General features: G+C 50.0%; 1 protein-coding gene and 1 non-coding gene across 2 annotated transcripts; both read left to right on the top strand.

The window, feature by feature from the left end:
• Nucleotides 1-205: 205 nt before the first annotated feature.
• On the top strand, nt 206-22,786 carry Hps1 (HPS1 biogenesis of lysosomal organelles complex 3 subunit 1). Its single transcript, XM_051146589.1, has 19 exons — nt 206-364; nt 6,494-6,631; nt 6,876-7,018; nt 7,996-8,104; nt 10,347-10,507; nt 10,754-10,892; nt 10,953-10,955; nt 11,407-11,493; nt 11,652-11,721; nt 13,717-13,766; nt 14,836-15,003; nt 15,095-15,274; nt 16,279-16,340; nt 16,709-16,843; nt 16,938-17,003; nt 18,202-18,346; nt 20,465-20,578; nt 22,018-22,100; nt 22,523-22,786. The coding sequence occupies exons 1-19, from the start codon at nt 248-250 to the stop codon at nt 22,683-22,685; spliced, it is 2,133 nt and encodes a 710-aa protein (XP_051002546.1). The 5' UTR covers nt 206-247; the 3' UTR covers nt 22,686-22,786.
• Nucleotides 22,787-25,045: 2,259 nt separating this feature from the next.
• On the top strand, nt 25,046-25,180 carry LOC127190229 (small nucleolar RNA SNORA17). Its single transcript, XR_007830730.1, has one exon. It is a non-coding gene; the product is annotated as a small nucleolar RNA SNORA17 (small nucleolar RNA).
• The last annotated feature ends 445 nt before the right edge of the window (nt 25,181-25,625 follow it).

Raw genomic sequence — 25,625 nt, 5'->3', positions numbered from 1 at the left:
GAGGTGGGCAGCCCCTGAAAAGCAGAAAGAGTGAATTGAGCCACTGTGGGCTTTGCTCACTTTCTCTTCCCCAACCCCCTCCTCCAGCCCTGCTCCTCAGGCCACTCCTTCTTTAGGGTACAAGATAACCCCCAGAATGGCTCTCAAGGTGGTGCCAGGCATGCAGCAAAGGGCTCAGTGAGTGTCTGATGGCCTGAGGCTCATTACTCAGGCTGAACTCACCTTTGCGGTTGCTTTTCCCTGAAAGATGAAGTGTGTGCTGGTGGCCACGGAGGGTGCAGAGGTCCTCTTCTACTGGACAGATGAGGAGTTTGAGAAGACCCTCCGCCTGAAGTTCAGGCAGTCAGGGAATGAAGAAGAGGAGGTAAGTGCAGAGTGCGCTGTTTCAGGAGGGATTGGTAGATGAACCACAAAGCCACCCGAGGCCAGGAGGGCCATTCCTACTCTTGGTTAGGGGGAGGCCCCTGCGTGGTCAAGGGGGGCAGGGGGCTCAACCAGGGCCTGTGCCCTGTGGCCAGCAGAGGCAGCCTTTTGATGTTCTGAGTACTGTGATTTCACACCTCACCAGAGCTGTCTGGGCCAATGAGGGTGAAAGGGAGTACATTTAAGCCTCACAACAGGGAGACTTGGCATATGCATAAGGCATTAATTTTTAACAGCTCTATTAAGCTATATGAGATTAACCATTGTCTTTAAAGTATACCATCTGATGTGTCTATATCTGTGATTCAGTCACAGTCAACTGTCTGCCACCCCAAAAGCTGTAACCCCTCTTTTACTTCCTCTACTCCCTAAGAATCAACGAACTGTTTGCTGTCCCTGTGTAGAAGAATCAGACATGTGGCGGGGGTGGGATGGGGGGGTGGGGGAGTGGAGGGGTTCATTTCGTGTTGTGATTGGTTTGGGCTGGCTCGTTTCACTCAACGTGCTTCTTTATTGTGTCTTCATCCCTCTTAGCACCCATCAGGTGTCAGTCCTTTCTCGGTGCAGCGTTCCACCATATCTGCAGGCCACCATTTGTTTCTTCATTTTCCTTTAGGTGGATGTTTAGCTTGTTTCATGTTTTGATTACCATAGATACATTGGCTGTGAGTGTACATGTTTGTATGGGTTTGGACTCTGTGGAGGGTTTGCCTTCATGGGTTGTTAATCCTTAGATTTGCAAGAGAAAAACCATTTCCAATTTTGAAACAAGCTTTAATTAAATACTGATTAGGATGGGCTTTGGTCAGGACTACTCCGTGGAATTCCCAGCTGAGTGGCCCCAAGAAACATGCTGCAGGAGCTTATAAAGAGAAACCCGTACCGGGCCATATTTTCCCTTGTGGCGTTGTTATTTTCCAAGAACTACAACTCCCAGCATTCCAGGAAGTTACCCAGTCCTTGGGAGGGTGGGGCCTACAGGTTCACCTCATATCTTATAGTGTATCTGCCCATCATGTGCATGCAGTGCTCACTGAGGCCAGAAGGGGGCATCAGATCACCTAAAATTGGAGTTGTACATGATGATGCGTTGTCATGTGGGTACTGGCAATAGAACATGTGCATACAAGTCTGGGAGGAGAAGAGATCTAAGACATCTCCAAGCTATGTAAGAAACTTGCTAGAACACCAAATGCTCTTAATTGCTGACCCATTTCATCTCTCTAGTCCCTATACTTAAAAGAAATGCCCTAGCTTTGCACAGAAGAGGTATCTACCATTTCACATCCTCTCCAGCTGCTTTGCAGGTCCTCTCCAGTCATTCTATTTAATTTTAGCCAGTTTAATAGATGTCGGCTAAAATCTCGTATTTTATTTTTCATCCTTTGTTGAGTAAATTACTCTGGCGGCTTCTCCTGTGCTCCTTTGCCGTGTCGTTTCCCATATTTGATCAGTTCTCTCAAGTCGTCCTTATTGAATTTTCAGAGTTTCTTGTATAGCTTGGACATGTCTTTTATTAGATCTCTTTGGCAAATATTTTCTCACAGACTTGTCTGCGCATGCTCTTAAGAGTGCCTTCAAAGAGCGGACATGTTTAGTTCTGGTAGCACGATTTTCCATTTTTGCAACTAAGGATGACGCTTTTGATGACATATCTAAGAAATCTTTGCCTAACCTAAACTTGTAGAGAAGGTTCCTCTTATCTTCTTCCGGAATTTGAATAGTTTGGGTTTATTTTGGCGTGGGAGTTTTGTTGTTTTTATTATTGTTTCATTTTTATGTATTTGTGTGCATGCCATAGCCCATGTATGGTGGTCAGAGGACACCTTGGGAGAGTCAATCTTTTTTTTTTTCCCCCTACTATTTTTGGGGATCGAATTCAGGTTTTCAGGCCTGGCTGTAAGCATCTTTATCTGCTGAGTCACCTCCAGGCCCTAGTGCTGTTCAGACAAGATCTCAGTAGGTAACTTGTAATCCTCCCGCCTCTACCTCCCAAGTACTGGGATTATGGGCACACACCCCCTAGGCCAGATTTGGCTTTGGATTTCATATTAACCCTAATGACCCTTTTTGGACTTGAATGTCAAGTGTAGCCGGAGGCTGTTCTGTATATGGACATGCAGCTTGTTTGCCATTGCTCGGCAGTGGTTGCCATGGTGGTTGCCACAGCCTCTGATAGAATTCCTATTCAGCACCTCACCAGAGTCCTCTGGTGGACCTCAGGGTAGAACCCAGACCTGGCGTTTTTCCAGCGTTAGTTTCCGGTTAAACTTTTTTATTAGAGAGGCAATGATTGAACATTCCTGCATTTCCTGACTATCTAGCCACTCCCCAGAGCCAGGGCTGGTGGCTGGCTCGGCTTACTCCCCCCCCCCCCCGGCCACACCCCCCTCACCATCAGCACACTGGTGCCCTTGTCTGTTATTAAGAGAGAACAAGAGTTCAGAAGGAGATCGTGGACATTCGGGTGATTTTCTAAACTAAAAATCAGGCCCATCTCTCTGGCTCTTTCGTTTTTAAAAGTCAACACATCTAATCTTTAAGAATTTATAAGGAATATTTCATTTCTTTTGCCTAATTGAAACCTGAAACAGGAACAAAGTCCTCTGTTTTCAGTTCCTAAATAGCTAATGTAAAGGAACGAAGTCCTTGAGTTCTGTTTGTATGCATACTGTCCTTGATTTCTGCTTTATAAATAATGGGGCTATTGTAGGGACTCTGAGAATATAGCATAGTTTAAAAAAAAAAACTCATAATTCCACCACCTGGAGCTATTAGCGCATACACACTTTGGGTCTTTACCTTACACACAGTGGGGATTGTACCACATGCACAGTTTTATATCTTGATTTTTTTCTTCACTTAATTATATCAAATCATTTCCAACTTCTGTTAAATGAACCCAAAAGCCTAATTCTTAATGGTACCGTTATATTTCAATATATGAATTAGTGTATCTTCATTGAACTCTTTTTCTAATTAGAGATAGATATTTATATACATATATAGACATATGCACACACATAGATGTGTTAGCTATCACTGTGGGGAATATTGGTTTGTGCTTTAATTTTATACCTTCAACCAATTTTTGATGATTATTTGTAGAAATAAAAAAAATGAGTAAAAAGCTGTTCAAAACATTTCAGCAATTTATAATTTTACCAAGTAATATATAAGAACATTTCTTTATGCTCTCTCTATATTGAAAATGTTTGGTTACAATAAGATTCTCAATAGAAAAAGATAATACTTGTGGGGTGACTTCCTACACTTTTTAAAAAATGACTTTCAATATAATACATGACAGTTAAAGGAAACAATAGAATCTGAAGAAATCACAAGCATTTGCTCTTATGTTAGAGGATCATTGTTTAACAAATACTGAGAGCCTGAGATTTGCTGGCCTCTGGGAGTACAGAGCACTCAGGGAGTGCAGGGTCCAGGGAGGCATCATGAGCCATGAACTGTATGTCAAACCCCCAAGACTCAGGCCAATCTCCACCAGCAGACAGCACTGAGTGACTTGGGTGGGTGGCCTGAGGGTGCCGGCAAAGAGGCTACGTCCCAGACCTCAGGGTGGGACCTAGACCTGGCTTCCTGCGCGGTGAGAAGGTTGAGAGTGAAACTGCCTGGTCTTGCTCTGTATCACTGCTCATTGCCACCTGCCAGCCTCTTAGTTCTGTTTCCAAGATGAGGGATTCTTTAGTTCTTTGTGCATTTCAGCACTCGTCCTGATGAGAAGCCAGCTTCCCCGAGTTGAATTTGAGTGGCCTGAAATCAGTAGGCTCAGTTGTTTCCTCCCTTCTCTTCTTTCCAGCATTGAGGGTGGAAAGGGAGTCTTTGCTCAGCTTCTTCCAGTGTTGCCCATGCTCTCATATCTGCTGCTCCCTTCTGCTGCTGGGGAAGGGAGGAGGAGCAGTGGGGAGGATGGAGAAGAGTATGAGGGAACGGAGGAGGAGCAGTGGGGAGGATGGAGAAGAGTATGAGGGAACGGAGGAGGAGCAGTGGGGATGATGAGTTTGGTGAAGGGAAGAGGGAGCAGTGGAGATGATGGAGAAGAGTATTCGAGAAGGGAGGAGGAGCAGTAGAGAGGATGAAAAAGAGTATGAGGGAAGGACGGAGGAGCAGTGGGGAGGATGGAGAAGAATGTGTTCAAGCAAACACATGCTTGTTAGGGGACAGAGAAAGTACAGAAACAGGTGAGAGAGACATGAGGGTGGGAGAGATCACTCATGTATCCTTTATCCAGAAATAATATTTTGATTGGTGTTGGGTTTCTTTGTGCTTTTTAGTACTTTGGGTTTTTTTTTTTTCTATGCATTTTAAAATATAGAGCATTCTCATCCTTTTAACATATACACTGTGTCAGAGGAATTTCCTGTGTCACTGAGACAGTACTATTTTAAGTAGCTATATAGGTTTGTCATCACTCAGCTAAGGACTTCATAATCTTTCCCACAGCAACCTCTTTTACCACAGAAACTTTTACATGGCCTGGGGCCTATAGGTGCAAAGTCAATGTGGAATCAGATGCTTACTGACAGTAAATCATTTTAAAAAATTTTTTCAACAATTCATTTGGATACATATAAATTTACCAATGAAAAGAGGAAAGCAACACTAAACACTAGTGGCATAGGTGTGCTTGTTTGTTTTTACAAAAGAATAAAATCTGGGCCGGAGAGATGGCTCGGTGGTCAGAGATCTCAGTTCAGTTCCCAGCGCCCACAGTGGGCAGCTCCAGTCCACTTGACATTCCACTCCAGGGAGTCTGTGTCCTCTCTAACATCTGCAGACACCTGCATATGTACTGGCGTGAGTGTGCACACAGGCACGCACACTTGTGCATGTGTGTGTGTGCGCATGCGTGCACACACAGAGCTTAAATTAAAATAACCCTTTAAAAAAACTAAACTTTGGACATAGAGCATCTTCAAGATTTCTGGGCTGGTTGATATTCTGATCTTATAATTAGTTATCAATGCTGAGACCACCACCTTCACCTCAGCACTAACACAACATGGAAGTTGCTTACTATGCTTTCTTGAGCTTTTGATAATTTTGCCCTAAACCCAAATCAAAACTAAAGTTGATCACTCAAATATCATCTTCCTCTTCTTCCTCCTTCCCTCCCTCCTCCTCCCCCTCCCTCCTCCTCTTCTTCCTCCCCCTCCCTCCTCCCCCTCCTCCTCTTCCTCCCCCTCCTTCCTCCTCCTCCTTCTTGTCGTCGTCTCCTTCTCCTCCTCCTCCTCCTCCTCCTCCTCCTGGTTTTTCAAGACAGGGCTTCTCTTTGTAGCCCTGGCTGTCCTGAGCTAACCCTGAAACTACAGTTTAGATATACTACTTACTTACCTGTTTCCCTAGGATTGGACATTACTGTTTTTTCCAGTTGTTTGAACTTGTACATTGTTGTGAACATGCTGCGCGTGCATTCTCATTTTCTCGGGATAAATTCCCTCGAGCCTCCATGTCTACAAGTGGCACAGACTTTGCTATGTGCAGGAGACTTCCTCACAGTCACTGAGTTCTCAACTAAATGCTCCACACATCCTATAGAGAAATATGGCTCAGTTCCTTGCAGGCTCATCCAACCCTCTGACACTATAACAAGACAATACCTGCATAGTTCATGCTTGAAAACCATGGAATTGAGTTACAAAAGGAAAAAAGGGGGGAAAATTCACCCAAACTACCTGTTCATGGCTTTGTGTCGGGCTGTAGTTGTAGCTTCTCTTCAGGGGCACGCTGCCTGTGGGCTGCGCTCCGACACACCCACTCGAATATTTCCTTCTGAATTTGGACCCTGAACCACACAGTCACTGCGCTGAGCCCACCCTCCTAGGCACCACACAAGGTCTGGAGCACCCTTTCTTCCTACCTTCCCCATCAGGTCTGTAGTGACCCCTCAGGCAGGTCTAACACTACTGGGTCTCTTGCTTGTTCCTTTGCCCCTGGCAGCATGTCCAAGCTGCAAATGTGTCCCACCTTGTTTGTAGACAGTGTATCAGTGTCAAAGGGCCGGGCGTCTCTGCAGGGTAGGCAGGGCTCTGTTTTCCCTCTCTCACAGCTCCCTGCGCTGGAAGACCAGCTCAGCACCCTTCTGGCCCCAGTCATCATCTCCTCCATGACGATGCTGGAGAAACTCTCAGACACGTACACCTGCTTCTCAACAGAAAACGGCAACCACCTGTATGTCCTGCACCTGGTAAGTATATGGCCCTGTAGCCTTCGCTGCCCCCACAGTCCACTTCTGTCCAGTCCTTGGGAGCCCAGATTCCTCCTTTTACTATATATATATATAGAGAGAGAGAGAGCTCTTTGGAAGGTAGAAGCTGCAGCTTCATTAGAGTCCCCTGGGCCTCATTCTCCCTTTACTTACTTATTCCCTGAGGCTTGGAAGGCAAAGGTTGTCCCCAGATGACCAACTGACACGGCGCATCTGCTTACAGTTTGGAGAGTGCCTGTTCATCGCCATCAATGGAGACCGCAGTGAGAGCGAGGGGGACCTCCGGAGGAAGCTGTGCGTGCTCAAGTACCTGTTCGAGGTGCACTTCGGGCTGGTGACTGTGGACAGCCAGCTCATCCGGAAGGAGTAAGTCACTGGCCCCATCAGTGTCCTTTGCTGAGTCCGGCCATAAAAGCAGAGCTCAGAAGACCATCTGCTCTGACTTCATTTTGCACATGGGGAAACTGCACAGAGAATGCAGACCTTGCCAGCGCCACCCAGCTGGTTAGCAGCAGCTACCCATCCCAGCCTGGGCTTCCCTGCATCAGTGCTCTGTCATTACCAGGGGCTCTTGCTCATCCCTGCTGACTTCCCAAAGAAGCTGCTTAAGCTCCCTATAGAAAGATATCATGTCCCCGCAGCAGCCTTGCAACATACTGGGTCTACGCTAAGAGCCTCAGTGGCTGAGATGACGTCGTATTTCATAGTGTGGAGCAAGGAAGGGCCATGGAGAAGGGTGGGTGGGTTGGGGTGTGGACACAAAGATTCAGAGCAGGATTGCTGATTCACCAGCATGTGGTCACTTTAGCCCTGGTGGCTGTGGTGTTGATGACACAGGCTATAGCTATAGCCATAGGTGCCTGGAACATAGCCACAGTGGCAGTGTTCGCTAGCACCCCTTAGTTGAACCCTGGTTCTAGGCCAGGTTGTCTGCTTATAAGCCCCATGGTGAGTGAGAAGCCAGGAAATGCAGATGCCTTCTTGCCTCCTTCTGGATGGTTGGCCTTCCTTTTTTTTTTTTCCATTTTGTTTTGTTTTGCTTTGCTTTCAATGTTGAGATCAAATTCATGGCCTTAACCCTGCTAAGCAAGTACTCTACCACTGAGCTACACTCCAACCCCTAGGCGGCCTTATATCCTTATGAGAAGGAGCCCAGGGAATGAAGTCATTTCCTCTGGGGCCTGAGGCCTGCCTCCCTACTCAGGCTGCATTCTCAAAGCCTCTGTGCGCATTGCTGGCCTGTCCACTTAGGTGTCTGATGCTGACCTGGCACAGAGTTCTTGGATGGGGCCCGACCTGACCAGCTTTCCCACTGACCCCTGCTCTCCCTGGCTCCTCTCCAGGCTTCGTCCCCCTGACCTGGAACAGCGTGCCCGGGTATGGAAGCACTTTCAGAGGCTGCTGGGGACCTACAGCCACCTACGGGAACAGGAGCAGAGCTTTGCTGTGGAGGTGACTCGGCCCCAGGGGTGTCGGGGCCCCAGGGGTGTCAGGGGCCCAGGGATGTAGGGCTCTGGGGTGTCAGGTTCTGGAAGTGTCCAGCTGAGAGACTATGTTTTGACCATAATGGGTAAGAGGATGTGTAGACCTTGAAATTATCCCAATTGTCCCACTATTTTTTCTGCCCAGCCAGCAGGCTAGGTCCTCTGGTGTGCCGTCCATGGTGAGCAACTAGATTTTGGGTGAGAGTTTCAGGGCAGTCTCTGGGCTGACTGTGAATCACAGAACCTCTGAAAGTGGCCTCTGGAACCTCACTCCCCCCAGAAAAATAACTACAGTGACCTTAGACTAGAGTGGAAAGCCGAAGGCAGGAACAGCAGGTGAGGCAGGTGGCCTTGGCCAGTCGTCCCCGCTGCCCCTTGAGGACAAACCCAGGGTCCCTCTGTGGGTTTCATTCTCAGAGTTTGTCAGAGTGAGCGGGTGGGCTCACTAAGTGCAGGGTGGTCCTCACCCACACAGATGCTTGTTCAGGGAAGCCAGAACAGGCGCTGTAGAGTGTCAGCTCTAACAAGTACCCAGTGATACTGTGCGGCCTCATCATTCTTTGAAAACCACTGAATTAGAGGGTGTGTGTGTGTGTGTGTGTGTGTGTGGTGTGTGTCTGTCTGTCTTTTCATCTGTCTGTCTGTCTGTGTCCGTGTGTCTGCCTTTGTATGTGTATGTGTTTATGTGTCTGTGTGTATGTCTGTGTTTGTGTGTGTGTGTCTGTCTGTCTGTGTCCATGTGTCTGCCTTTGTATGTGTGTGTGTGTGTGTGTGTGTGTGTGTGTGTCTGTGTTTATGTGTGTGTCTGTATAATGTGCTCATAGTTGAAGATAGTCATATATACAAGAAGATAAGGTGCCATAGTGAGAGTCAGGACATCAGGCAATCAATTAGCAACAGACTTGAATACCAAGGAGTTAGAATTGCTAGATAAAAAAGTACAAAATAAAACTCTTAAAGTAGCACCACACATAGAAAGAATGAAAGGCTCCAAAATGGCCAGACAAGTCTTAAAGAGAACTCTCGCAGGTAGTGTAGGGGTGACAGCTAGCTGACTGGTGAAATAACTCGAGGTAGGTTGAACAGCAAGTGAGACACAGCTGAAGAGAGTTCGTGAGCTGGGAATGGATCTGGAAGCATTCGTTCTCACAGCCCCACTCTGTTGCTCTGCCAAGAAATCACCATGGCCAGACCCAGAAGTACATTCTAAACACACAGCAGAGTGGTCTGGGCCCTGTTACCTTCTCCATCCAAATCCACGGTGGCACAAAAGATGGACAAGGCCTAGTGCAGTTAAGATGCAATGTGAACCCCTCCCTAAGCCCACCAGGCCCTGGAGGCTCTGTCATTGTCTATCCTGAGCCATCTTCCTAACAGGCCTCTCAGTGGTGACATGGGCCATCCATGGTCTCTGCATCTGAGATGCAGCTGGTCCAGACTCAGCACTGCCAAGTGTGTAATGTACCCAAGCTTTGATAGTGACACAACTGGTCTGATTAGTAATGCCTTTATACTACGTTGTTTAAATTACGTCAGCAATATTTTGTGAAATTTTTTCCACGTTTTTATGTTTGTTTATTGTGTGCGCACAGATGTAGATGTGTGGGTGTGGGCAGATGCACGGGTGCCGTTGCACACCAGTGGAGGCCAGAGGACAGCTAGTAGGTGTCACTTCTCTCTTTCCACCGTGTGGCTCCCAGAGGCCAGACTTGGGTTATCAGGCAACAGACAGGTTTATCTACTGAGCCATCTTGTCGGTCCTGAAATAGGACTCGCCTTCTACTTCAGTTCTCAGTATATATCATGCCTTTCTGTTCACTGTCTTTTGCTGTTTCCTGCTCTGCCTGTCAGGCTCTCTGGTCCCTTAGATATCAGTTTAAATCTCGTCTTCTCAGGGACATTTCTTTGAACACTATTTCAGTAGCTCTCAGCCATTGCTGTTTCGTATGTTTGTGTCTTTTGTATGGTCCTGCTTGGCACATACTACAGTTGACTTTGCATGTTTCCTATGTATTGTTGGAGCCTGGACCCAGACAGGCTTGGCTCCCAACTTCCCCATACCTGGCACCTAGTGTTAACTCCCTCGGGCTAAGGGAACGGACCCTCCGTCCAGCATGTGCTGATGTGCTGACATGCTGACGTGCTGACGTGCTGACATGCTGACTACGGACGTGCTGACGTGCCTTCCTTTACTACCAATCCTTGGCTAGGCAGTGGAGCGGCTGATTCACCCACAGCTCTGTGAACTGAGCATCGAGACGCTAGAGCGCCACGTGGTTCAGGCTGTCAACTCCAGCCCTGAGCGGGGTGGTGAGGAGGCTCTGCACGCCTTCCTGCTTGTGCACTGCAAGCTCCTGGCTTTCTACTCCAGGTGAGCCCAGACCCTTCCAGACTGTGTGTGCAATGAAGCCCTCCCAGGCTCGGGTCTGAACCTGCAGCCTTCTCTTTAGCTGGTTCTAACCAACACTTGGAGTCTATTGCTGGCCCCGGGGCCATCCCAGTTGTTTTATTTACAGCTTGATTTTAAAAATTGGTAGGCTCGTCTTCTTTAAACCTTGAATTTCTCCAGCAAGATTTAAGCCGCGTGTTCACAGGCTGCCCTGCCCTGTCTCTGCAGCCATGGGGCAAGCACCCTGCGCCCTGCAGATCTCCTGGCTCTCATCCTTCTGGTTCAGGACTTCCCGCTCACCCGAGGCACCGCAGAGGAGGACGATGACGACAGTGACAGCCCTCAGGTCTCGGCAGCACAGGGAGAAGTGGGCACATTTATTCTACTACTCTAGGATGGAAGGATAATTCTAGAATGGATGGTGTAGAGGGTTGTGCAGATCTGGGGAGGTGGCCGTGGCTTGAACCTTGAATCTTCCAGTTAGCTGTGTGAGCTGAGCACACACGTGCTTGCCATCTCAGAGCATGGAGTCCCTTGTCAGTGTGGTGGGGACACTGGGGATATGGTGGCACACTTAGGCAGGGATGTTAAGAGCTGGAGACAGATCGCGTAGAGCTTAACAGTGCCTGGCATAGTACCAGTCTTGCCATATTATCATGTTGTTAGTGGTACCAGGTTGTACTGGTTCAGATACCAGCGTGTCAGAATTTCCAGGCTTGGAGTACCTGGGACAGCCAGAAGGTCATGACTGCAGGCCAGTTCACAGTGCAGGGGTTGTGAGAAGAGGGCGTCTGTAAAGAACTGGGAGGCGGGGCTGTGGGGGCAGCCAGATCAACCTCACCGTCTGTATCTTCCTGGCCTTCTCCCAGCCTTTCCCCCAGAGGAGACCCCTAAGCAGCCAAAACATCCCAGTCCAGCAGGCTAGGAGCCAGAACACCTCAGGTCCCACCAGGAGTTCTGCAGAGACGGTATGTGCTGAGTCCTGGGAGAAAACAGGGCAGCCCCATCTTGCCTCAGTCCAGGTCAGGCCCTTTCATCCATCCCTGAGAGAGCAGGCCTAGCTGAAACTGGTGGACAAGGCTCCCGGGCCTGTGGCCCTCATCTAATATGATGTCTTCTTGTCCAGGACACAGACAGCATCTCCCTCCCTGAGGAGTACTTCACCCCTGCTCCTTCCCCAGGCGAGCGGAGTTCAGGTGAAACCCGTGGAGTGGGGGGGGGGGGGTGTCGTGGGGGGAAGAAGCCAGTCTGCAGCCTAGAGAATATGTCTTGGGGGCCGCTGTGTCCTTGTTCCTTGTGAGGGGCTGAGCACAGCCGCTCAGACTGCTGGAACTCAATACTGCTAGAACATGCCCTCCCCAGCAGCCCCAGCTTGAATTCAGACCCCGCTAGGATCGTGCAAATGATCCCTGGACTCTGCGCGCTTCGCTTACAGCTGCGTGTGTGCATCTCTCTGCATCCTCTATATTCATTACAATTAGTATTTAAGTTAGTAAGCAAAATTAAGCAATAGCCCATTTGACTTCAAGCACATTTTAGAGAGTAAATACTCAGTTACAGTGGGTTTTTCTTAAAAACCTTACCTGTTTTTCCAAGATCTGTGTGTAAGTGGCAAAAACTCACTGTTAACACTATTAATGTTCAAATTGCCATTTGAATACACAGCATTGCTTAGAGGAGGAGACAAGCCAAAACACAGGCTGTCATCAGTTATCAACAGGAAAGAACCAAGATTGTAAGATAAAAAGGAGGGGGGGGGGGGCTGTGGCTCAACCGCCTGACAAAAGGCTGGCTTTGCAGAAGGAACACATTAGGGATTTTTTTTTTCCAAGGCAGGGTTTCTCTGTGTAACAGTCCTGGCTGTCCTGGACTTGCTTTGTAGCCTAGCTGGCCTTGAACTCACAGTGATCCACTTGCCTCTGCCTCCCATGCTGAGATAAAAGATACGGTTTGCTGTGAGATCAGCGGCTCCCAGCCCTGGCTACATTCTGCACAGCTAAGTCAGTCCTCAGACCTGGGGTGAAGGGAACCTGTGGTGTGCATTGAGCTGGCACCACCTGCAGCTGGACTCCTCTGAGGATTGTCACAGACCACCCAAGCCAAGCTTGTTCAGAGATTGTGACGTCATTAGGCTAAGCTGTGGTGGGACCACAGGGCTTTCCTCCTAAGGACTCCAAGTGATTTTCACGTATGGCTCAAGTTGAACATACTGAGTTAGGTGTTCTTAGGAACCTTAGTTAGGTCTGGAGTGGGCAGCAGGTACCTGAAAGACCCTGAGATTACAGACCGACCCATATGTTTGGGTTATTTTCTTGGGGGAGGGGTCTTACCCTCCTTCAGTATCTCTAAATATCCCATGATCCAAGTCATGATCAAAGGCTTTGCATGGCCTCGGCCGGCCTCTAGGACACACACCGCTTTACAGTCCTTTCCCCGTCCATCCCGACCCTCCCCTGCACCCTCCTCTCTCTGCGTAGCTAGATTTGAATTCCTCGGAGCTGTGCATAATGGTCTGGAATGTACGGAACTCCCAGCTTACAAATGGAGCAAGTGTGTTCCCAGGTTTCAAGCACCTGATTTACAAATGGATGACTGCAGTGCAAGTCATTTGTAAACTGGGAGTTCTTACATGCCAGAGCATTATGCACCGGTCTGAGGCATACAAACCTAGCCACCCAGAGAGGGGGGTGGTTATAAATGACAGTTATTTGCAATGAAGTGCAAGAAAGGATAATATTACAAACATGTAATATTTCAAATACATTGTGGCTTCAGTAGCCTGGTGAGCTAGGGAGGAAAGCAAGCTCAGTTCCCAGCACACAGTAGGGGCTCAGCAAGCTTGCTGTGTGAATAACTAGGCAGGGGATCCTGAATAGAGATAAACATGAAGAGGGGCGGGGAAGGACGGTCTGAGGAGTGTGCCCACCCCACAACCAGATGCCAGTCTAGGGCCCAGTTCTCAGCATAAAGCTCCTGTCCCAGCTGCTTTAACCCTGAGAATGCAGAGCTCATCTGGCACTGGGCAGCTCTGACGGGATGGCCACAGGCAAGTGACCTTGCCATGCCCAGTGCTGTGACTAAATGGCTTGAGCTTTCAGTGATCTAGACCCCCAAAGCTGCAGGAGTTGCGGGGCGGGGGGCATGTGGGGCTGTGGGTCATTTACACTCTTGTCTGTTCTCACTTGTGGCAGGTAGCTTTACCTGGCTGGATGGTGGTACCCCGACCACAGATGTTCTTCAGGTGAGTCTCCCCGTATACCCTCCTCAGGCCACAACTGCACCACTGCCTTCCTCAGGCTCTCCAGCATGGAAGCGGGGCTAGGGAGAGCAGCGAAAGTGACCTCCCCCAAGGTCTTGGAAATGAAAGCCCAAGGTCAGTTTTAATATTAAAAATTAAGGTTTAAATATATTTCTTAGATTTGAGAAATGACAAAAGTGCCATCCTTGAAGACAAAATATGTTTTAGGCACTTCCTACACACACACACACCGTACACATACACACACACACACACACACACACACACACACACATTATACTGCATGAACATGTGCATACTGTGTACATTTTCTTTTTCACACTTGGAGTGAACTATCCGTCATGGTCCCTTTTACTAACACGTTCTCCTGTCTACATAGAGGCCTTCAGCATTACAGCTTATGAGGCTGTTTTGAGAGTCCATCCATGCACATGTTACTGTTTATTCAGCAAGTCCCAGAACAATCAACAAATGCCTCCCCACTTTTTATTGTATGTAACTAGAGTGGAGAATTTTCTGTGGTATCTCTAATGCTTTCCTTACTTCCCTAATTTTCCCCACTAAAATATTTCTTATGCATGCATGCCCCTGCCCCAGGCTGGAGTCCTGTTCATATGGCCATTTTATGCCTCAGTTTCCCCAGTGTGGAGGGCCGTTGGCATGCTCTGAGGGTGACTGGAATGTCAAACATGTTAAAGGGCCTCCTTGTACTTGAAGGCCGAGCTTCCCACCTGCCTGAGTCTCTTCCAGTGTCCCCTGATCACCCACCCAGCTCTCACACCCCCTCCTACTGCCCATCCTGGTATCCAGTTCTGACTGGACGGAATAGCCCAGCAGAAGCTGAGAGGCAGACAGCAGAGAATGGGAGCTGTTAGGGCAGCTTCAGGAGCACAGAGGCCTCAGGTGTCAGGGGAGCTAAGCAGTTTTGCTCCTTGTGACTTACAAGCTGGGCAGGGAGTGGAAGCCGTGGCGGATGGCTTCAAGTTGTAGATGAGCCTGGACCTTGCTTCCTCCGCTCCCCACCAGACTGACAGATCTGCCTCCTCCACAGGTGGCTGAGGACACCCTCCAGGGGCTGGCCCCACACACCCCAGAACTTCCCAGCCCCAGAAGGATCTTCCTGGATGCCAACATAAAAGAAAGCTACTGTCCCTTAGTGCCCCACACCATGTACTGCCTTCCCCTGTGGCCCGGCATCAACATGGTGCTGCTGACCAAGGTACAGGGCCACTGGCCCACCCTCGCCGGGCTTGCATTGCCTCCCACCAATTGCCCCGTTCCACCTGGCATCCGTCCGCTCTTCCCGGCAGAGTCCCAGCACGCCACTGGCCCTGGTGCTGTACCAACTGCTGGATGGCTTCTCCCAACTGGAGAAAAAGCTGAAGGAGGGTCAGGAGGCTGGAAGCGCCCTGCGGTCTCAGCCCTTTGTTGGAGACCTGCGCCAGAAGATGGACAAGTTTATCAAGAATCGAGTTGGACAGGAGATTCAGGTAGGACCCCGTGCCCCATGCACTCACTTCAGAGAAGCAGAGGAGGAAGTGGCAGTGGACCCTGTGCATCCCCAGTAGGTGAGGGGCACACAGCTCTGGCTGCTGCCCATGGTTGCCCCAGTCTGTGGCTCTAATTGTTCTCATGAAATGATAAAACAAATAGCTGCTCTTAGCATATTCAGAACTGTTTTTATAGGAATTTGGCAGAACTCAAATTGTAATTCCAGTGCTTTACATAGGAAGCAGGCTTGCTTAGATAGCCATGGTGTAGCCAAGAGTAGCCAGCCAATAGGCAGTGGAGCCAGTACTCGCCCATCTCGGGACGTTCTCCCTGCTGGGCTCTTGGAGAGTAGAGCTGAGTGGAGACTGAGACCCAGCACTGAGCAGTATGGGGACCTCAGTGACGGGGCCGTCACAGGCACCCGTCACAGTCCTAGGGGGTTCTAGAGCAGAAGGGCTGACTGACGTAGCTTGAGGCACCTGCTGTAGCTGGCTCTACCTGAGCATGTTTGAGGAGCTGGTATTCATTAGAGGCAGAATGTGTGTTAGTCTGAAAGGGGCCGATGGCTTACGGGGAGGCAGAGCAAGTAACCGGAGCCCTGGCTTGTGAGCAGGCAGCACGGTGTCCTAGGGTGCCCTGGGCATCATGGGGCACACCTGTTAGAATGCTGACTCCTCACTTTAAGGAGAGTCAGCCAGGATCCCCTTCAGGCTACCCCATTTCCCTCCACCCCTGACGGTCCCCTAGCTTGTTGTGGCCCTGTGAGGGACTCACTTGGTCCCTCTGATGGCATTGGAGTGCATGTCTGTGCCCATCCAGGCCACATGACCTTTACTTGGCCCACAGAAACTTCTGCTTTACATCATGCCCTGCTAAGTGATTACCAGGAAGGCCAGATGTGGCTGTAGGAAGGCAGGTGTGCCTGGAGTGTCCCCTCCCCCCACCCCCGGACCACCCTTCAGAGCATGGCCCAGAACAGACCTGCTGCCCTCCTTCTTTACAGAGCACCTGGCTGGAGTTTAAGAGCAAGGCCTTTTCTAGAAGTGAACCAGGATCATCCTGGGAGTGAGTATCCATACCTCGGGTGAAGGGGAGTTGATGAGAGGGAGTTGCTGCAGAGTCACCCCAGGCCTTGAGGGAGGAAAGCCCAAGGAATCTCAAATGACAGAGAGGGAGACCCAGGGCGCTGGGAGTGGGAGGGTGGGGGGAGGGGGAGTAAAGATCAGGGACATGAGGGACCTAGCACCAGGCATGTAGGCCTGGGATGTACCCAGGTACAGCACTGAGCAAGTGCCACCTAAGGCAAGTCACCACATGTTAGCAGGATGGTATGGTAAGGAACACAGCTGGGGAAGCCAGGCAGCTACCTCCTACTGCAGTGAGAGTGTGTGACCATGGGCTCTGTGTGTCTTCTCCTCGGTGTCACTGCCCAGGCTGCTCCAGGCCTGTGGAAAGCTGAAGCGGCAGCTATGTGCCATCTACCGGCTCAGCTTCCTGGCCACTGCACCCAGCAGGGGAGGCCCACACCTGCCCCAGCACCTGCAAGACCAAGCCCAGAAGCTCATGAAGTAAGTAAGGGTGGCGCATGTGAGGGGTGATGGAGTAGGAGGTGGGCAGGGCTGGTGCACAGCAGCCTAGCTTCTGGCTTTCCTCCCTCCCCAGGGAACGACTTCAGGACTGGAAGGACTTCCTGTTGGTGAAGAGCCAGAGGAACATCACCATGGTGTCATATCCTTTGCCTAGCTCAGCCAACTCAAGATAGCCTGGGGTCTCCAGGGTGGCAGGGCCCGGGAGACTAGATGTGTTCTCCTGCCCTGGTATCACATCGTACCATCTATAGGAATAGCCCCCATGGCTGAGATTTCAGAATTCCTGCTGCTCCAGAGTTACAATAGAAATCTTCAAGGACCTTTACGTCCATCATGTTTTCCATCCAGTGAAGCAGTAATCCTTTTCCATGGGGGGCCAGGGTTCTTGCTGTGAGAACACCCTGTGCCATCCTCCACTGGGATGGTCCCAGTGTGGTGGCATGTAAGGGCACTGAGAGGCCCGCCATAGATGTGCGTCCCTCTTTCCAAGACAAACAATCCATGCATCAGAGAAACCAGTTTTATTTCATGCTGGGTTTCTGGGGAGGTTGACACAACTTTTTGTTTTGTTTTGTTTTGTTTCGAGACAGGGTTTCTCTCTGCAGGCTTGGCTATCCTAGACTCGCTTTGTAGACCAGGCTGGCCTCCAACTCACAGAGATCCACCTGCCTCTGCCTCCCAGAGTTCTGGGATTATAGGCGTGCTCCACCATGCCCTGCAACACAGCTTTTCTTGTTTAAAATCTCCACATTTCTGGGCTCAGTCTCATGAGACTTTGGTCCTAAGCAGACAGATCAGCAGGAAGCTACAAGCCACTGCCCTTCCATGGGGATCTGTCCTTTCTCACATAGGATGTTTCCAACCTCAGGGGAAGAAGAACAAGGTCATGGCGAGGGTGGGCAGCCAGCCAGGCTATTCGTCAGCTGGGTGGTTCTGTTCACACAGCAGCTTGAGGCGCATTGTTTAAATCCACTCCTGAAATGACCAGGTGAACATGTCGCCTTCCTTCCCACAGCGTGCAGAAGTGCCCACATTAAATGAGGCGGTAAGGACCTTAAGACTGGAATGGGGAAGGGGTGCTGAGGAAAAATGAGGTCGCTGGGGGCTTAGTGGAAGCAGAAGTTTGTGTAGAGGAGCAGCCTGGTCCTCCAAGCCTCCCCTCTGTAGAGCTGGAGCCCCATGACAAGCAGACGCACCACCATCACTCCCCCCCACACACACACACGCACACACGCACACTGTCCCCACTGCCCACCACCATCACCACACACACACACACACACACATACACTGTCCCCTCTGCCCTGGCTTTTAAGACCCTTAACTCAAGCCTTCACCTACCTGGATGATTTTCCAGGCCTGGTTCACTTCATCTATGTGGACCGTACAACCGGGCAGATGGTAGCTCCTTCCCTCAGCAGCAGTGAAAAAATGTCTTCCGAGTTGGGCAGGGGGCCCCTGGCTGCCTTCGTCAAAACCAAGGTAACTGTTCCCTCTGGCCCTGGGTGCTCTTTGCTGCTTGTCAGGGTAGGATACACTGAGGCCTAATCCAGGAGAAACAGGCCATTCTGGTCTCTGAGGCGCTAATGACTTCCAGTGCAACCCTGCCATACTTGTCCACCATTACCTGTGTGCCTAAGTACAGCCACCATGAGCTCCTTAGCTACAGCGGCTTATCCTCCAGACCCATTGGCCTAGAGCATGTTTGCAGCCCCTCCTGTTGTACCTCAGTGTGCCTGCCATCCCCAGAGTGCTAGAGCCAGGCAAGTAGATGCACAGCAAGGATTTGTCGAGTTGGCTGAACTAGAAAGAACACTGGGGTCAAGCAATTAAGGCATCAGAATTTGACCTCTCTAATTTTTGTCGTGCTAGGCATGGAGCCCAAGGACTCCTGTACTGAGCCGGCACTCCACCCCTGAGCTACACCCAGACCCAGCAGAGTGTAAAACTGGGTGGTTTCTGCTAAGAAAGCATCTTTCTCTGTTCTAATTTAACTGACTCTTCTTCATGGACCAGCTCGTGGTTTTCTTTCTGAAGGAAAGGGAAACCTCTGCCATTTCTAAAATGCTACAATTTTATTTTGTCTGCATAAAGTGTATCGTGATAGGTGAAACAATGGTAGAAGGCCAGTACTGGAAAGCCCACTTTGTCCTTGCTGGCTGTGTGGCCTTGGCGTGATTTAGTTACGTTTCAGTTCCATTTTAGTTCAAATATGTTACGGAGATGGTACCATTTACCACGTAGCATCGATGTAAGGACTGTAGGTCACCGAACACAGATGAACTCACAGAGCTGGGGCAGAGCAGGGCCTGAGAATGCTGTGCACAGCATGGCTGCCATCTTCCTCACCTACCACATCAGACCTGCATCCCGCTCTGGGACAGTGGGGAACCCTAGCCCATTGCTGTTTGTTCCTTTCACCCCAGTGCTGCTCCCTCTGCATTTACAGGGCTGAGTGAAGCCTTCTCACTTCACGTTGTGCCAGGTACAGCCTTTTCCCGCTGTTAACTCTTTATATGCCTCCTCCTCTTTAGCAGCCCCGCGATGGCCCATCATGCAGATGTAACATGATTCACAAAGCCCTTTGCTGAGGAGTGAACTTTTAGATTGTCTTCAGACTGTCCCTAGTATAGATTTGTGGACACACCTGTGCACATGCCTAAGTCTTCATCCCTGGATGTCCTCACTATGGATCTCCAGAAATGCCAAGTGCAACGTCAGACGGGAGAGCTGTCACTAAAGTTATGTATCTGTGTTGTCAGGTTGCAGTCCTGGAGCTTGTAGCTGCCTCCTGTGTCTCGCGCAGGCTTACCTACATAGTATGTTGTGGTCAAGTGTAAATTAAAGCCCACATCCCTTCTTCACTGAGGCACCTGAGTCATTTCTGGCATGGAGTGGGCAAAGCCTAGCAGAGAAGACTTCGCTCAGGCTGTTCCTAGGTAGCCCAAGTGCCAACACCTGCTTTAGGCAGAGCATTCCCAGGGAGGGGCCTGAGCAGATGACACCACAGCTCAGGGCTCCCTGCACATTGAGGTGTGCCCCAGTGACTTGGTATAGAGCCGACACCATCTCCTTCCATCCCTGCAGGCTTAGGCAAATAGGTTTTTTTTTTTAAAAGATTTATTTATTTTCTTATGTATACAGTATTTTGCCTGCATGTCTACCTGCAGGCCAGAAGAGGGCACCAGATCACATTATAGATGGTTGTGAGCCACCATGTGGTTGCTGGGAATTGAACTCAGGACCTCTGGAAGAGCAGACCATGCTCTTAACCACTGTGCCATCTCTCCAACCCGGGCAAATGGGTTTATTCACAGCCTTCTTGGTTGTTTTCTGGTCTCATTGAGAAGTTTACTAATGCATGTGTTGTGTGTATCATGAAGTTACATGAAGCACTTCCACATGTATGTTATCCCCACAGCAGCTGGAAGGGAGCCCTTCTTGGCATCTGTCCTGTAATGCTTTGCTCCCACAACTCTGAGCCCAGTGGCCTGCCGTTGATAAGTCCTGGACCCTAGGAACCTGTTGGCTCTATGCTATGTTTTTCCTTACAAAGATCTTTGCTATGAGAGCGACTCTAAGCAGTGTCCCTCTCCCCAGGTCTGGGCTCTGGTCCGGCTGGCACGCAGATACCTGCAGAAGGGCTGCACCACACTGCTGTTCCAGGAAGGGGACTTCCGCTGCTCCTACTTCCTGTGGTTCGAGAACGACATGGTGGGTGTGCCCAGTCTCTGGGCAGGACGGTCCTGAGAGCTGTCCGCTGCTCTAAACCCTTGGATACCTTTCTTCTGTGCTGTTCAATCTGTCTGTCTCATCTCCTCTTGTCCCTGGTGGAATGGCAGGTAAGCAGAGCACTGGAGTGCAGGACTGTCCAGAAGTGTCCACGTAGATGTGAGCTGATGGGAGGCACTTCCTTTTCGGAGAAGGTGTTATCTCCCAATAGTATCTCTAGCTGTACTGCTGCTTAAGTACTGTCACACATGTACAAAAATGCTACACCATGACTTCCATTGTCTGGGAAGACCCAGGTTCAAACCAGTTAGCCAGACTGAGCAAGGGTTGCCTCCAGCAGGCTCAGGTCCCCCCACCCCCATCCTGGGCAGCAGCACAAGGAACCCACTGTCTCTCCCTACACTGCCCCTCTTTTTCCTCTCCTCCTCAACACTTCCCTTCCTAGTTATTGCTACTTGTCTAAGAGCACTCCTCCCTCCCTCAGGGTCTCTTGTCTTGTTCCTGTTCCTGTCCTGGCTCTTGCTCTCTTTTCTGCACTCACCGAGGGTGTAACAGCTCCACCTGAACAGAGTGCGCTGTGCCTTCATCTGTCCCTCACAGCCTGGGGGATGCTTGGCACAGGTTCTGTTGACCCATGTTACAGATGGGGACACACCACTGTCTTGGAGGTAAACCATGACTAAGTCCACAAAACCCAAATGATGGAGCTAGGCACCAAGGTTTGCGGCCCTGATCCTCAAGCTCCTAGGCTTCCCAAGTGCCCCCAAAGGGCTAGAGCTTCTAGGGGCAAGGATTTTGTGACTAGAGTAGCCCCATGGGGCAGTGGCATGCAGTGAAGTTCCAGAGGCCAAGTTTTGGCCACTGGTTGTGACACTCAGGCCACACAAGGGTCCCTCTACACTGCTGAGCCATCTCCCAATGGGCAGGCCTCGTGGTGCCACCTGAGCCTCTGACAGGAGGATCTGTGGGCACTAGACTCAGGCCTGGTATGGTCCACATGCTTAATTGATCCTCTTCTCTCTACCACCTAGGCCTCTCTCAGAATTCCCATTTCTTTCAAAGCAGACTTGGCATCTTTTGAGAATTCTTTGTTTCTCAAGACCCTGGTGCACACGCGCGCACACACACACACACCACACACACACACGCCCTAGTATCATCTTCCTTGGGCCTTTCTGAGCTCCTCACTAGCCCAGCTCCACCTATTGGTAACAAAACCTTCCAAGTGTGGTCAAAGCTGCATATTGAACCATATTTCAACATAGAAGGTAGCTGTCTCTCCCTCCTGGCCAAGGAAACCAGAAAAAAGAGGCATAGACACTGAGGCATGAGGTGCTCAGCCAGCTCTCCTTCAAGCCCATCTTCACCCAAATTCACTGCTCCCTCCCTCCCTTTCTAAGACTGTCTTCTTCCTCCCACAGGGCTACAAACTGCAGATGATTGAGGTGCCTGTCCTCTCAGATGACTCAGTCCCCATTGGAGTACTGGGAGGTGACTACTACAGGTGATGCTGACTGGCCTGGCGCCACATATGCCTTAGGTGTTGGTGGCAAGGCCTCAAATTGCTATGGGCCTTTCGAACAGTGAGCAGCTACCTTGATAAGACAGAGCTGGTGGGAATCCCACAGAAGCACACACAAGTCTCCACTGACCTGCTGCTGGCACAGCCTCATCCTACTGAACACACACACACACACACACACACACACACACACACACACACACACACACACACACACACACACCACTGTTCTCGGATAGAGAGACCCAAAAGAAGGACTGTGTCCTTAAGTTGAGCTGGAGACTAAAAGCAATAGGTGTTGTTGCAGCCTAGGTCATTCTGTGAGAACTGTGGGGTGGGCATTTTGAGGTCTGTGTGGCCAGGGAGCCCTTGGCCTTGCCTGAGTCCTGCCCTCTCTCCTGCAGGAAGCTTCTGCGCTACTATAGCAAGAACCGCCCCTCGGAACCCGTCAGGTGCTATGAACTGCTGATGCTGCACCTCTCCATCATCCCCACTGACCTGCTGGTGCAGCAGGCCAGCCAGCTGGCCCGGCGGCTGGGGGAGGCCTCCCGAGTGACCCTGCCCTAGCCCAGAGTGCGCCTATCTTCAGCCACCTTGCTTGCAGGCATTCCCCACACAGCTAGGCCTCTTCCCATCCCAGCAGCTACTAGATGAGGGGCAGGCACCCCAGGGCAACCTGGGTTCTCTCGCACCCCACTGTTGACTCCTCCACACAGGCTAATGGGCCAGCCTTTTCTGAAGGGAGGGCTGCCATGCTTCCACTGGGCTCCAGCACTATGCGGTCAGAGATGGCAGCCCCTTCTCTGGAGAGCCACCCCTCTGAGTGCCCAAGAGAGCAGAAGAAAGTCTTTAGTACTCAGGCTGTGTGAAGTCACTTCTTCCTGCCATTCTGAGTTGGTAGCTATTTCTTACCCCAAAGGAAAGGTGCTCCCACTGGCTGGTCAGCATTCTAGCCTGGCTACCTTCCCCTGCAACTCTGGGCGAATTGTGTTTCCTCACATTTGCACTGATAACACCTACCTCGCAAGGTGGTCAGGAGGATTGCTGAGCGTGCAGTAGGTGCTCAATAAATGTTGGTTCTTGTTATTATCCAAGCCTGTTTCTAGCCTTTTCCATGACACTGAGACTCCCTTGCTAAGTCCCGACCTGCACCCTCCCCCACCCTGGGACAGTGGTTCTGAGATCTATGTCAAGATTTCTAGTCACTTGGCCACTGTAAAGACTGGGCTATGCTAGTCTTTAAGGCTCCCCCCAAAAATGAGAACTTCTTAGCGATACACAGCCACACCTTTCTAACCAAGAGTGTACTGTCTTAGTTTGATTTCTATTGCTGTGAAAAGACACTGTGACCACAGACACTCTCATATAAGGAAATATTTAATTCAGGCTGGTTTACAGTTTAGATAATAGTTTAGTTCATTTATCGTTGTGGCGAGAAGCATGGCGGCGGCACACAGGCAGACACGGTGCCGGAGAAGGAGCTGAGAGCTCTACATCTTGATCCACAGGTAGAAGAGACAGAGACACTGGGCCTGGCTTGAGCATCTGAAACCTCAAAGCCCACCCCCAGCGACACACTTCCTCCAGCCAGGCCACACCTACTAATAGTGCCACTCTCTGGCCCCCATAGGCTTATAGCTATAGCATAATGCAATGCATTATAGGAACCTCAAATGTTCCCATGGTCTTCCATGCCCCTAACTAGGAGGGCCCATTAAGCTCCACTTAAAGAGTCTGGCTGTTTTTCTAATCCAAAGTCCACATTCCTGCAACAAGAAACATGGTCAGGCCTAACACAGCAATACCCCAGGCCAGGGTACCAACTTCTGACTCAGGGTTTCATTGCTGATGACCACGGCAACTCTTAAAAAAAGGAAACATTTAATTGGGGCTGGCTTACGGGTTCAGAGGTTTAGTCCGTTATCATCTTGGCAAGAAGCATGGCAGCGTGCAAGCAGGCAGAATACTGGAGAAGGAGCTGAGGGTTCCACATCTTGCTCTACAGGCAGCAGGAGAGAACTGGCTTGTGCTTCTGAGACCTCAGAGTCCACCCCCACAGTGATCCACTTCCTCCAGCAAGGTCACATCTAGTTCAACAAGGCCACACCTCCTAATAGTGCCCCTCCTTAGGTGCCTGTGGGGGACAGTTTTAGTCAGACACCACAAAGAGGTACCTAGCTCAGGATAGATACAAAGAGGGGAGACCAACAAAATGTTGGGGTATAGCCCTGCTCTTCTTAGACTAAACGATAATGCTTGGATAAGGGGCAGTTCACGGTAGAATGTATATCCCCTGTGGGAAGTAGTGGGTGATCTGCACTGTGAGAAGGGGGGCGGGCGTCCTGGTGTGCACAAGGCCAGCCTCGCCTCAGGTGTCAGTCTTGGGCTGAACCGCCTGTGGTGAAGGCTGATCTGTAGGGAGCAGCTTTGGGAGACTAGACACTGAGTGAAGTCCTCAAAAGTGGCTGTGAGACAGACTGTCACCAGAAACACTGTCAACAGTGTTTCTGACCTCTGACCTTCCTAATACCATGATTTGGAAAGGCTGAAGAAAAGAAAAAAAGAAAAAAAAATTCAAATATTAAAAAAAAAAAAAAGAACTTTTCCTACTACCCACCATGGTTTAGGATGTCCATTTTATTTGCTAGCAGGAGGAGGGGGGAGTCTGAACATGTGTGCTTGAGACCAGAGGTCAGCCAGCTGTAGGAGTTTTCTAGATGCCAACCACTTTGTATTTTTGAGACGGTCTAGAACTTGGTCTAGAGCTAAGCTAGGCTGGCAGACTGACCCCCAGCACTGGGGTTACAAGTGTATGAGAGCCACCTCTCCTGGATTTTTTCTGTAGTCAATGACTGTGTGCCGAACACTTGACCAACTGTGCTATCTCCCCAGCACCTAGGATACTGCTTTAAAATTGTTTAAGTTTCCCTGCCCCTAGAAGCGTAGCAGGTGTGGCTGCTGTGTCACTTGTCTCATGTGCATCAGTTGGTGGCAGAGAGGAGAGAGGCTATGTCTATACTCGGTGTTCTGACCCGTCACCATCCGAAACGTTCCCTGGGAAAAGTGAGCCTAAGCGACCACCAGTCCAGCACCAGGGTGTCTGGGCACGAAGCTAGTGTCTGAGATGACCACCAGTCTGGTGCCAGGCAGGCCCAGATGGGATTCCAGGACAAGGAACAAGAACCCCACGTGGGACCACAGTGAGCTCAAGACAGACGACACTCCCAAAGGGCCACAAAAGCTCCCACAATGGGATTTTTTTTTCTCTGTTAGGGGAGAGGGTGCAAGGGTGGAGGGCAGGTATGAGGGGACAGTGAGATGAGAGGGACTGGGGTGCGTGATGTGAGATTCTCAAAGAGCTAATGAAAATTAAGTAAAATAATAATAATAATAATAATAATAATAATAATAATAATAATAATAATAATAGTTTTCTCTTAAGTCTTAGTAGCCCCATGGGATAAAATGTCTAGTTTAACCAATACCCCTGCCTTTTCTATACTGTCA

This window comes from Acomys russatus, chromosome 5 (genome assembly GCF_903995435.1).
Source record: "Acomys russatus chromosome 5, mAcoRus1.1, whole genome shotgun sequence".
In the NCBI taxonomy this organism is placed as follows: Eukaryota; Metazoa; Chordata; class Mammalia; order Rodentia; family Muridae; genus Acomys; species Acomys russatus.
Note: the sequence above shows the minus strand (reverse complement) of the source record. Positions and strands in the feature narration are given on the sequence as shown.